Consider the following 13,746-nt stretch of genomic DNA (forward strand, 5'->3'; position numbering starts at 1 on the left):
TATTTCAAAAAGCACAAGAACATTATACAAGTTTAAAATTTACATTCTGCAATAAAAGATATCAATATATGCATTATTTGTATAACTTCATCATGGATGGAATTTGAATCAGTGGTATAAACATGTTGCAGTCACTAAATACAGATCATCATCACAGTGAACCAAATGCATAGTTGTTATGAAATGACAAATGACCACTAAACAGTGAACTCACAGCCCATATACCAACATAATAATTTATCTATACAGATATGTTTTTATTCACCCTATCATAAAAAGTCCTGCCAGCCCCTTATCAGACATTAAAAAATACAACACAGTTTTGGAGCCATCCTGTTGAACTAGTTCCTCCACATTCTACCTTAAGGTAAGTAAAGTGACTTTTGGCTCACTGTCAGTAAACTTCATAAGCATAATTAAACTGCTTCCAGTGATGCAAGCAGACCACTAGGGTATTTGAGGATACTTGGAAATCCCTTGGGCTGGGGCAGCACAGAGACACACACTCATCCACAGTGCAGAGATCTGCATCAGTCTCAACAAGCAGAACTCAGTATGAAATAGGTTCTTTGGCAGTAAAGGTCTGACTGGCCATTGCAGGATAGTCCCCCTGGCAGTTTGAGAGCTTAACCCCAGAATTTATGAAGTGAGTAGAAAAAGACTAGAAATAAAAAGTCAGTTTCTCTTTGCTAAACTGGGGGCAATCAATTAGGGCAGAAGTCAGAGTCTTCTGTTGCCTACTCTGGCTCAGGCTTTCTAGTCAGCCAATCCATCCAACAAAATTATTTAAGAAATAAAGAAAAATGTTCTAATCACTTAATCATATTGGCAAATTTGGCAAACTGAATACTGAATTTCCTGATCCTCACCCAGCACTTGTTACAAATTGTTCAGTGCAGTTGAATCTATTTCCCGATACCGTCTCAATAATTATTCAAGTAGAAAATCATGACTGTGATTCAATCATGACTATGATTCTGTGATTCAATCCCTTACTGCAAAATCCACCTTTTTTACTTTATGTAGTAATAGGAAAAAAAAAAAAAAACTAACCCCAAATGTGCATCATCAGTCACTTCACAAACATATTTTTATTTGCTTGCCTTTGCTGAGCAAGAAGGAGGCATGGAAACGTTTACACACACATGACAGTAATCACCAAAGGCAAAGTAAGATGGTCTTTGTATCTTTCAAACCCCTATCATTACCCCAGAGATAACAGGAGCTAAAATGGAAGATTTCAATTTATCTTCTGTCTGCTGTTTTATAACACACGTTCTTGATAAAAGTTGAAGACTGAACAGATTTTGGAGAGTCTGATTATTTATAAACAAAATGGCTCAACCACAGCACGTTACAGCAGGACACAGACTATGGATCACATGGCTTTTCTGGTTGTTTGTATTAGTCATAACAACCGGAGTTCATGAAAAGGTACACACAGATAACAAACGAAGAAATCAGTCTTGTACAAAGACAGGAGGTTGCAGAATAGGCTTAAATCTGATTGTTCTAATTTATAGCAGTCATGCTTTATTCACTGAGGGAATTTTCTTTGTTTTGTAGATAGTTTACATCAGAACTGCATCAGGTTTCTAAGAATCAAATATGATGATACCACATCAAGAGACAAGTGAACTCATTTTGGAAACTTGCCTTTGGAAAATGGAAAGTGTAATTTCAAAACCCCACAAAGCTATTTGAGGTCAGAGGTGAGGATCATAGGTAGACTCTGTCTCATGAGGAATGAATAATGAATGCACTATCCTAACGCTTACTGAGGTCTACAGCGGGGGAAAAAGCTTTTCTTTGCTGGCAAAAATTTACCTTAGAAATGACAACTCTGTCCATATAGAGATTTGATTTAATTTCTGACTGAAATAATAAGTGGTACATTAGGGGTATTTTTTTAAAAGAAAAATGATTAAAAATGTACTTTTTTGAAAATTTTCTGAGCTACAGAACTTTCTCAAAGTATACTGCATGGTTTCTGCAATTTCTCTTACCTCATAGGAAGTAAATCACAAATTACTAGAATTTTATTGGTGATCCAATTAACACATAAAAATGTTCAAAACGGCTTGATGTAACTTCAATGATCAGGGAGATGAAATGAAATGGGAAAGATTAGGAAGGGAAATGGGTTTTCTTCATATATTAGCAGAATCAGACATTTGGGGTAAAGAAGCATTCCTTTAGTGTTCTAAAACATAAAACAAATTAGTCTATCTTCTTTTTTCCTTTTAAGGATATGTTCACTAATTGAAAGCAATACTCCATTAAGGAATATTTTATTGATATATCAATATAAACAACTTACTGGACAAGGAGCAAAAGACCCTCCAACCCTTCCCCAGCCCTCAGAAAGGTCTCCATAATTTTGAATCAGTCTTCAACATAGTCTTCATTCGTGATTGTCCCGAGGCAGAGCTGGTGCTCATAATGACTGCCAGTTGAATCCAAACAACATCTGATTAGTTTCCTGGCTCCTAGCAATCTCTTCTATTATGCAGTGTTGTTGCCACACCAAATGGAGCTTCCGATACCTCTCATGAGATAAACGAAGGGGGTTGCCCCTCCTTCAGGGAAAAAAAATGACACGTAAGTTTGATCAAATAACTGTCACACTTTATTGCCTACATTAGCGTGAACTCCTGAGTTATTCTTGGAACTGAGAGGAATCACCAAGGAGTTTTAAAAGGGAGATTTTTCCTTCACCATTGATCACTAAGAACTTGATAAGTTATTTAGCTAATGTAGCAGAAATTTACTCCTTGATTATTCAGAAAATAGGTCAAGTATACCATGATCCTTATGGGACCTCATTTAAATGGTCATCGAGGTCAATAACTTGAAGCAGCTATATTCTTTTCTGGGTGGTTAGTCTGAGTAGAGCTCTTAATGAGTTTCTGGGTTCACGTATAGTTTACCTAGCTCTGATTTCTGACTTTCATAGTACAGGCTTGATCTGAAATGTATCACTAAGCCCTCAAATTATATTCTGCTCCTCAGAAATACTTGGTTATAGTTTTACTATTAATAGCGGTGTGATGCCCAGAATGAGGGAGGGGCCACAGGAAACCCCAAGGCAGTGCCCATGACAGGCTATACTCCCCAGGTAAAAGGTAAACAAGCCAGTGTGGCTGCTCATGTTGCCCTGGCAACAAAGCTACTGTGGCACAAGATGACAGATTCCCCCACCAGGGAGCTGAAACTCAGTAGGAGAAGTCTTGCCCCATCTAGAAGAGTGACTGACAGACACTAGCCCTCCTACCCTGTTCCAGTTCCTGATTGAAGGGGAAACCAAAGGTCCAAGAGGCACGTGTACCAAAAGGTTAACAAGGCAGCAGGGGAATATGCAGTCTAACCTGCAGAAGGGATTGCCGGTGGAAACCAGACACTTCTGGAGCAAATGGAATTTTGGGCCTGGAGACTTAAATGGAGGGGGAGCAAAAACTCACCCCTTCTCTTTCTCTGAGACCTGTGCACAGATGCACAGGCCGAGGCACTTGCAAGCCCTGGGTGTTGCGGCAGCCTCAGGTGCCAGGCCCCACATGGAGCTCCTGCATGTCCAGCGGCAGCAGTTGGCCATGGCCCTGGGCCCTAAAGTGGGAAACTGTGGCAAGGCAATTGGCCCCACATGTACAGACTCCCAGGAGGGAGCCTGAAGCCAGACAGCCTTCGCCTTCGCAGCCTCCAGACTCGTGCTCCAGGACAGGCAGGTAAGGATGGAGTGGAATTTTGGGGTTTGGTCTTGGGTTTCAGTTTTTTGGGGGATTTCTGTGTTTTGCAGAAGAAAGGAACCTGGAGTCAGGGAGTTCCCAGGCCCAGAAATTGTGAAAACTCTTAATAAAGGCCTTTTTCCATCCCCAGCAACATATGTTTTACACCTGTGCTTGGTGGGCAGCTGAACCCCACTTTTGTTTGGTAACACTACGACATAACAAATTTGGTGGTGATTACCAAATATTTCAGTCAAACTATTCCACAACAATTCTAAGGCTGCATAGTTTGTAACACTGTAACAACTAATCCAAAATGACTAAGGTTAGCTATTGCTGATAATGGAGAACTGCAAGATTCTCATTCCAGATGTAACAGGGTGAAGCCAAGGGGCAGCCCCCAAATGGGGATTTGTAATGGGGTCCAGAACTCAGGGTGTCCAGGAAATATTAGGAAAAAATATATATATAGGATGTCCTCACCCCCACAAGTCTGAGCTGGGGGATGGGACACATGGGGCAGGGCCAAGGAAAGCTGTTCTATATAGCAACAGCTTTGCAGATAACCTCTAGAACATTTAACATATCTATAACCTTTAACTGGTTTCATACATGTGTTACATAGCCGTAGCCATGCTTTGAACCAGGGGGATGGGAGTGACTTCAACCAAGGATGTAACTGGGAGGCAACTCCCCCTGGTTACAGCGCTGCCGCCAACATGAGAGAGAAAAGAAGAAAGGTTGGGAGAGAGGAAAGAAGGAAGGTTGGGACCACATGGCTTTGGGGTGCTCCCTTTGGCAAAATGGCTTAGGAAGCAGGAGAGACTTTGCCTGGAAGAAAAGGGGTGAAAGGATTCTTGCTGGTGGGCCATGAGAAGGTGCCACATGGTTTTGGATTAACTGGAGAATGTGGCAGCGACACAGCTGATGATGCAGGAACTGAGGGGCTGCCTGAGCCACAGACTTCTCCTTCTTTTCCTGAGATATGGTACCCCGGCAGAGGGGAGAAGGAAGGACTGTGTGTCTGTGGGTATTCTAAAGGACTTAACTATTTTTAATGAAGACATTAAGTCATTACTTTAAGTCTGTATAACTTTTAAAATAAATACTCCCTTTCCTTTTCACCAATCTCTGGCATTGAGAGATGTTCTTCCCTGGTGTCAGGCAAGGTGAACCTAGTAGTGAGTGGGGACCCTGGAGCACAAGGGTGGGTCCATTTGGTAATAGTGTATCATTCATTGGTCGCCCCCACAAACCCCATGGGTCTGTTCTGTAACACAGAGGAACTCAAGTGTCTCAGTTGGGTATTTTTTAATTGCCTAATTAATTTAAAAATTCTGCTTCTTTATACCTTTCTGGAATAGCTCAGACCTCTTATCCTTAGTCATTAACAATTTTTGTGACTCAGATTATTTCTCCCTAAATCTAGAGAGTATCTCTATAGGTGGCCAAGTGCTGTCACAATAAAAACAAATCTCTGTATGATCAAAGAGGTTTCAAGTTCCATCATGTAAGCCTATTTATTCCAAGTAGTATTTCAAAAGAACAAAATTTCAGTTAAACAAAGACACAATTTATGGTAAGAAGATCTAGTCTTTATCTATATGTACGTTTGGGATCAGTGTCCTTTATCACCTCTTTCTCAGAAGTAGTAAGTAGTCCTCCAGTACCCAACACCAGGAAGGATACAGAAAAATACAGGATTATAAGTGTTCTGCTTTGCTAAAGCTACTAAGAAGGCTAATATAGCTTGCTAATAAAAAGTTTCAAGTACTGCAGTAGAAACAATGAATATCAATTTTAAACCAAAGTCCCTCACTGGACACTACAGATTTCTTTCTTTCATATGTCAGTGTCAATTAAACCTCCTAAGTATTCTGAAGAACAGCTGATTAAAACAGAGCATGCAACACATTAGAATGGTTTGGTATCTTTAAACATTTTAGAGAAGCATCAAGTTGTTGAAAATTATGTATTATGTTTAGGATGACATATTTGATATTTTTAATTTGTAGCTATTTATAAATCCCTCAATATTTAGCAGTAGCTTTTGCGTAAAAGAACTATTACCATCTACATATAATAATGTGACTAAAGCTTAAAAAAAAAAAAAAAACTTACTTCAGGCCAGGATCTGTTTCTCCATATTCATCCAAGTAAGGAGCTGGATAGGCACAGCCTCTGGCTTTCCCTTCAACTAGGACCACTCTGCATTCTCTGATCCTGGAGCACAGAACCACCAACAGGAAATAGTAATAATGCATGTGTGCAAATAATAGGTGCTGCATCAGAGTTAATCTAGAGAAAGGGGCTTAACTGCAGAACCTTATCTCCCAGTCTGATTACCTCAGGTCAGACAGGTCAGCTAGTGAAGTGACAAGGCTTTCTGGTTAGAACCAGCCTCTGACAGTGTAGATTATAAAGAACCACTGCCACTGTGCAGGTATTTGGGATCTTACAGCAGAGAAATGTACACATAAAAATGTAATGCTTGTGGCCATGACCAGTGTGGCTTAGTAGGTTGAGTGTTGTCCTACAAGTGACAGGTCACAGGCCAGGTCCCCAGTGTGGGCTCACAGAAGAGGCAATCAATGGATGTTTCTCTCTCTTCCTACCTTCCCCTCTCTCTAAAAATAAATACAATCTTAAATAAAAATGCTGTGTACAGAGGTGGTAATTACTAAACAGAGAAACTATAAAATGAAGAGATGAACTAGCTGTAGGGCCCCTAGAAAAAGTAAATAGGTGTTGGGGCTTGGCTTCCGTGGAGTCGTTCCCCGTTATTCCAATGTACACCTGCTCTCAGTGACTGTATACGCCACAGGCAGTGGGTAGCAGTTCTTATGTAAATAAAAAGTATATTACATGAGGAGAAGGGGGGGGAAGCACAAGAATCCTTCTGAATTTTATCTTACAAGAGCAACTTGTATTCTTCTTTCATTAAATAAGTGACTATTGTTCTATTCTCAGTCTTTTGCTGAGAGACTAGGGAAAACAATAGTTGCCTGATACAGGAAATGAAGAAAATTAAAATATTCAAAGGACAACTTAAAGTAACCATTTACATACACTTTTATTTTTTATTTTATTATTTTTAATCCTCACCCAAGGACTTGCCTACTGATTTTAGAGAGAAAGGAAGGGAGGGAGAGAGAGGGGGGCAGAAACACTGATGTGATAGAGAAACATCAATAGGTTGCCTCCAGTACATGCCCTACCTGGCGACTGAACCACAACGTAGGCATGTGTCCTGTCCAGGTACTGAGCCTATGACACTTTGTTTACAGACGAGGTTCCACAAACTGGGCCACATATAAGCAGCCAGGGCTTATATGTTATCTTAAAATGTAAGTTTTAGGACTCTAACCGCTTTCACTATATCTGAGTATTATAGAATATCGGAGTAATCAATATAAAGTTTATCATGTTTATTTAAGACTTTCTATAAATAATGAAAATGTGAGTAGAATTCTACTTTATTTTTTATTTTTTACTACTTATTCTGCGATATCTTCTCAAATGCAAACTCGTGTGAAAAACTGGTCTCTTAACTTCTGGTATCTTTTCCTACCAACACACTGTCCTCCATATTGAATCCAAATTTCCTAAATTTAGTATGAGGCTTCCAGATCATGCACTACTCACTTCAGGAAAATGCAGACTCCAGCTCCACAGTGAAGTGCATGAAAAATGCAAGCTCCAACCTCTTCCCCATTCACGGTTTCTTGGCAGCAAATGTTCTGAGAACACAGTATGGCCCCGCAGAAAAGGCAAAGAACGGGGTTCTTCCGCTCATCATCTGTGGACCGTGGGCATCTCAAAAGGGAAGAAAACACTCAGTACGGTGGAGAAACCAAAAAAAACATAATATATCCAATTAGCAATGAAACATAGTTTCATCACTGGATGCTTTGTAGCAAAGAAAGCTCTTAAAACACAAGGAAATATTGAATGGATGATTCCTCTTTAACGTTTCCCTCTAAAAAGACTTAACAAAAAAATCTCCCGATTAATCCATACTAAGAAAATGTATTATTAAATATAATGTCCTGACAATTCTCATAAAGGTCAGCAATTAAATATGGCTTGGTTGAGATGTACTTATAGAACCCAGTCTTCATCTGACATGACCAATTTATAGTCAACTGCCTCCTCTTGACTGGTTTAGTCAAGCTTGTGTCCTATTTTGGAGGAACTGTAGATGCATAATTTTTTAAAATCACAATTTATAGTATGAGTTCAAACACATTTCTCCCCCGTTTATTTGAGGTATTGAAATCTTTAGGATTTAAATAAGAAACTGCAGTCTTTGAGCTGATGTCCCTCCCATCTGGAAACACAGTAATTCTTAGGAAAGAGTAAGTGATAGAGGTAACTTACTTGAACTAAGTAGCATGTTGAGATCCAACCATTTTACACAGTGGCATGGTACAGCATTGCTATAATGCCCCAAAGGGGGTACCACTCTCTGAATCAAAGTGATAATGTTTATCTTTTAACTTCTCACCCTGACTGGTGTGGCTCAGTGGATTTGGGCATCCTGTAGACTAAAAGGTTGCCAGTTCAATTCCTAGTCAGGGCACATGCCTGGGTTGCAGACCAGGTTGCAGTTGGGGGTATGTAAGAGGCATCCAATTGATGTTTCTCTCACACACTGATGTTTCTTTTCCTCTCTTTCTCCCTCACTTCCCCTCTCTCTAAAAAAAATAAATAATGAAATCTTTAAAAGAAAATAAAAATTTAAAAAAGGGGTTTCCTATGCTCCTATCTCTGTTGCATACTGGACATTAATGGAAACATCAACAGTTCCTTAATTTGGGCAGTAAAAAGTAAATGAAACCACAGGGGACATCCAGAAAGGCCCACAGTGAGGTCAGATTCTCCAATAGAGTATTAGCAATTTTTTCCCTGACCCCCAGTTTCTTAGGCAAGATAAGAAAACCACCATTGTCCACAGAGGAGTAAAGGGGCTCTATGCACAGTCATTCCCTTCCTGTCTCCTATAGATGATCGGACTGTTTTCATTTCCAGGGGGTTGCTGCAGAATGTAATTATAGCTTAAAAAAATAAAGCCAACATCTTCTTTCACCTTTAGCAGAGGGTGGCTAAGTCTGAGTCCCTAGCCATCTTACAGAGGAAAATGAGGGTGATGTCTAAAATATAATAACTAAGTGGTCAGCCTACACTAGAGATGGCACAGTCTTAATGTAAACCAGTGGTGACAATAAAACTGGAAGAGAGCATAAGGTTTATTTTCATTTTTACTTGAAACCAGTAAGTAGTAACATCATCCAGGAGGATCTTCCTATGATTAATGACTAACTCTTTTTCAGATCCTCCTAAGAGCCAACAGCATGATAGATACCTTTTAATGTCTGGGAGATAACACCTACTCACTGGGCTTCCACAGTGGCAATGCAACACTAAGATTAGGGCAATCACTGATCCTAGAGCTAGATGCAATCTCTGAACTAAGCCAGGTAATTTTTTGAGGGCTGAGAGATAAAGTGACTCAACCACTTCTTTAGCTGGTTGATCTTAATCCTGTGTGAGACAGGTGTCAAGGAGACAACACCAAGATCAATTCTACCTGGTAACAGAGGCTGGAATATAAGCTGCCCAAGCCCTGACTAGGCCATTTAAACCCCCTGGCTTCATGGCTCAAAGCATTCCTTAGTCATTTATGTAGGGCAGAGATTCTCAAAGTAGGCCAAAGAAAGCCTCTTCAAGCCCTCAACATGATTTTATTTTATTTTTTCCTCAGAATAATTTTAAACTGCAATCCCTTACTTTGGTTCTTTGAAATGAAAGCAGGTTATTTAACCTATGACTTAAGGACTACTAATTGTTACCTTGTACACTAAGTTTACGAAGAAGTTTGGCTGCAGGACAATGTTTAGTAGCATTACAAAACTCTTAACTGAGCTTTGGAATTCCTGCAATTTGGGAAAAGGAAGCTCTGTTACCAGTACATCATCAATAAAGTGCTGAATGGGCTTTGACTTTCAGCCTGCCGAGATTCTTGCCTTTTAATCATAAGTCACTGCTGGTTTCGTGTCATCATAATCAATCTGGTTTGCTGTGGGTGGTAGTGTGGTGCCACCTGAGTGTCAAGGATACATAACTGCATCAACAGTAATTTTGACTTATTATTTCAAGGCATGATACATTGTGATTCAAATATGACATATTCACATACCAATGGCTAAAGCAACTATGAGGTATGAATATACCTCTCCACACAGTGACATTTCACTGGTGGTGTTATGCTCACAAATTTATGCTACTCAAATAACTTATAGTGAGTTACTGTAAAAAAATTATCATTAACTTTACAGGACATTATTTTATCATAGAGAATCAAGTGTTTAAGCTCATATTGTTCTCTTACAAAAGTAACTGAGAGGTAATTCACACCTGGTATTAGCAATAAGTAGAATGTAACTTGTTTATTTTGCTTCTCATCAGTCCCAATTATCCAATATTTTTTTTAATTTTTTAAGATTTTTATTTTTATTTATAGTTAGAGGGGAAGGGGAGAGGGAGAAAAATATCAATGTATGGTTGCCTCTTGTGAGTCCCCCGCCGGGAACTGGCCTGAAACCCAGGCAGGCGCCCTGACCGGGAATCAAACCTCGATCGTGTGGTTCGCAGGCCCGCGCTCAATCCACTTAGCTACACCAGCCAGGGCCAATATATTTTTTTTTAATTTGAAAGTAAACAGTGAAAAGGAAGAGGAAGATAAAGGACAATTTGAGAAACACTGCTTTATAGTAGTGTTTAAACTGACTGAAGTAGAGCAGACGTGGTACCAAAAAAGGCCAAGGGGGTGTCCTCCCTCTTTCCATTATCCAGACTTGAAGCTGAGTTACAATGCTATTAGCTGTTTTACTGTTATAATGGGAGTCTATATAGATTTTGTTCGGAAAAAAAAAAGATTCTTCAGTGTTATTTCAGTGAATGAATGTGGTCATCACACTGTGAAACATGAAAAGCAGTGTTTAAAGATATATGAATAAACTATCATTCTTAGAATGCTAGAGAAACAGAGAGAGAAAGTTCTTGAATCTTTAAAAAAATTGAGGAGGGATGTCATAGAAGATGGTGGAGTAGGGAACGCAGGAATCAGTTCCTCTCCTGAAACAACTACTGATCTGCCAAGAACTGTCTGAAGCAACTATTTTGAAACTGTGGAGTACAGATGAACCCTTGCACTGACAGCCGTCACAGAAGATGAGGGAGGAGGGACTATGTGAAAGAAGGGGAAGGGATTAGCCAAAGAACATAAATGCATAACCCATGGACACAGACAACAGTGTGGTGATGGCCAGAGGGAAGGGGTTACAGGAGCTGGGTGCAGATAGGCAAAAGGGAAGAAAATGGGGACATCTGTAATAGCATCAATAAGAAAATTAAAGGAGAAAAGAAAATAAAATAAATTTGCTAGTGGTGATGTACACCAACTGCAAGCTCAAAAAATTTAAAATATATATTTCTTCTTACCTGAAATGAGAAGCTTGATTTAGGAGGCAGCTATAGTCATCAGGAAGCTCTATTAATCTATTTCTTTTTCTAGGGTACCTAAAAAATGTAATTTAAAAGGCAATTTTATTTATCAGGAAATAAGCCCAGATCAAAAATTAGCCAATGAAAGAATGTCTTAAGGATCTATACTTGCAATCCACAGTAATTCCCACTATTGGCTAGATTACTTTTTCCCAAATTTCTCAGCCTAGAATTCCAAATCCTTCATCAGCTAGCTTCCTCTTCCAACTCAATTTCCACTATTTCTTAAGACTAAATTGTACTAACTAGATTTCTATGCTGTCTAGGAGGGCAACATAAAGTAGTGGTTAAGAATGCAACCTTTGAAATCAGACAGACTCAGTTACAAATCCTAAATTCTGTAACACTTGATAAATCACTGAACCTAAGCCTGTATTTCCTAGTCTGAAACTGAGAATTAATATACTTTCTTAAACATAAGGCATACCATTAATTTAACAACATATTTTGGGGGAACATAAAAGATTCATGATGATTTAAGAAATTTTATATGAATATCAAAGAACCTCAAGGAGCTGTTGAAGGCTCAATAAGAAACTGAAATGAAACATAATATACTCAGTACTCGAATATTTGCAAATGTTATTATTCACTGTCAGTCATCACAGTAGATACAACAAAAACCTTGCTTACATGCCTTGGGGAAAGTCACCTGAATAACATAAAATTCTTTTCTAAAACCTCGAGCAATTTAAAGTCTATAATGCCTTCCATGTTCAGCTAAAAATGATCTCTAAGACTAACCTTGTATCATTAAGAATCTTCTACTCTTTAAATTTCTATAGCATTAGAGACTTCCACCAAGATGGAGGCGTAGGTGAAAGCACTGCACCTTCTCGCACAACTAAGTTTAAAAACAACAAAGTTTTAGCAACAAAAATGCAGCCAAACCTGAGAAAATTGAACTACATGGAAGTCTGACAATAATGAACCCTTTAGCCAAACCGGTAAGAGGGGCAGAGCCAGCAGCAGAGCAGGGTTGGGCAGGAAAGATCCACCAGACTGACCAGGGCGCACGACCCAGGTGCACCAGCAGCCGTGGGTGGATCCCAGGTGTGGAGAACCTGGCGAAGCCACTGAGGGCTGATCGCGGTCACGCATTCATACGCAGATAAACCGATGAAGGAGCAAGCGGTGACATGGACCGCAGACCCCGAAGGCCCCAGCGGCAGGAAGCGGCAGGAAGCTGCAGAGGGAACTGCCATTGTCCCTCTCTGACCCCGCCCCCACATACAGCATCACAAAACAGCAACCTGGGTGGCCCCGCCCTGGTGAACACTTAAGGCTCTGCTCCTCATATGTAACAGGCACGAACAGATCAAAACATGGCTCAAGAACAACTAACTCAGAGCCCCAGAGCTTATAAATCTAAGCGATGAAGAAATAGCCAAACTTTCAGATGCACAGTTCAAAACACTGGTGATCAGGATGCTCAAAGAACTGGTTGATTTTAGTCACAAATTACAGGAACATATGAAGGCTAAACTAATTGAAATGAATGGAATTCCACAGGAAACCAATAGTAATGAAAAGGAAACTGGGACTCAAATCAAGGGAGTGGACCAGAAGGAAGAAAAAAATGACCAAATAGAAAAGGATGAAGAAACAAGAATTCAAAAAAATGAGGAGAGGCTTAGGAACCTTCAGGACATCTTTAAATGTTCCAACATCTGAATTATAGGGGTACCAGAAGGGGAAGAGGAACACCCACAAGTGAAAACTTATTGGAACAAATAATAAAGGAGAACTTCCCCAATCTGGCAAAGGAAATAGACTTCCAGGAAGTCCAGGAAGCTCAGAGAGTCCCAAAGAAGGTGGACCCAAGAAGGAACACACCAAGGCACATCATAATTACATTAGCCAAGATTCAAATGAAGGAGAGAATCCTAGAAGCAGCAAGAGATATGGGGACAGTCACCTACAAAGGAGTGCCCATCAGACTGTCAGCTGATTTCTCAAAAGAGACCTTTCAGGGGCTGGAAAGAAATATTCTAAGTCATGAAAGGCAAGGACCTACATCCAGGATTGCTCTATCCAGCAAAGCTTTCATTTAGAATGGAAGGGCAGATAAAGTGCTTCTCAGATAAGATCAAATTCAAGAAGTTCATCATCATCAAGCCCGTATTATATGAAATGTTAAAGGGACTTACCTAAGAAAAAGAAGATAAAAAAGATGAACAGTGAAAGGACAGCAAACTCACAGTTATTAAGAACCACACCTAAAACAAAAGCAAACTAAGAGGACAGCTAGATCAGGAACAGAACCATAGAAATGAAGATCACATGGAGGGTTAGCAACAGGGGAGTGGGAGAAGGAGAAGGGGGGAAAAGGTACAGAAAATAAGTAGCACAGATGGTAGGTAGAAAATAGATAGGGGGGAGGGCAAGAATAGTAGGGGAAATACAGAATCTAAAGAATTTGAGACACATGGTCATAAACTAAAGGGGGGAATGGTGG

At 39.8% G+C, this 13,746-nt stretch overlaps 1 protein-coding gene across 6 annotated transcripts in view; it reads right to left on the reverse strand.

The window, feature by feature from the left end:
• Window positions 1–13,746, reverse strand: part of UBR1 (ubiquitin protein ligase E3 component n-recognin 1) — a 125,753-nt gene continuing 112,007 nt past the window's right edge. For 4 of the 6 annotated variants that reach the window (XM_053665993.1, XM_037161665.2, XM_053665988.1 and 1 more), the window contains 4 exons: window positions 11,226–11,303; window positions 7,368–7,538; window positions 5,844–5,945; window positions 1–2,579 (listed from right to left, as the gene is read on the reverse strand). In XM_053665993.1, the coding sequence (XP_053521968.1) occupies window positions 2,438–2,579; window positions 5,844–5,945; window positions 7,368–7,538; window positions 11,226–11,303 (493 nt within the window). In that variant the 3' untranslated portion in view covers window positions 1–2,437. Of the gene's footprint in view, window positions 2,580–5,843; window positions 5,946–7,367; window positions 9,826–11,225; window positions 11,304–13,746 lie in introns of those variants that run through there. The other 2 variants (XM_037161667.2, XM_037161668.2) reach the window with 2 other exon arrangements.

The sequence above is a fragment of the Artibeus jamaicensis genome, unplaced genomic scaffold (assembly GCF_021234435.1).
Source record: "Artibeus jamaicensis isolate MK-2021 breed Jamaican fruit bat unplaced genomic scaffold, CSHL_Jam_final contig_1132, whole genome shotgun sequence".
Classification (NCBI taxonomy): domain Eukaryota; kingdom Metazoa; phylum Chordata; class Mammalia; order Chiroptera; family Phyllostomidae; genus Artibeus; species Artibeus jamaicensis.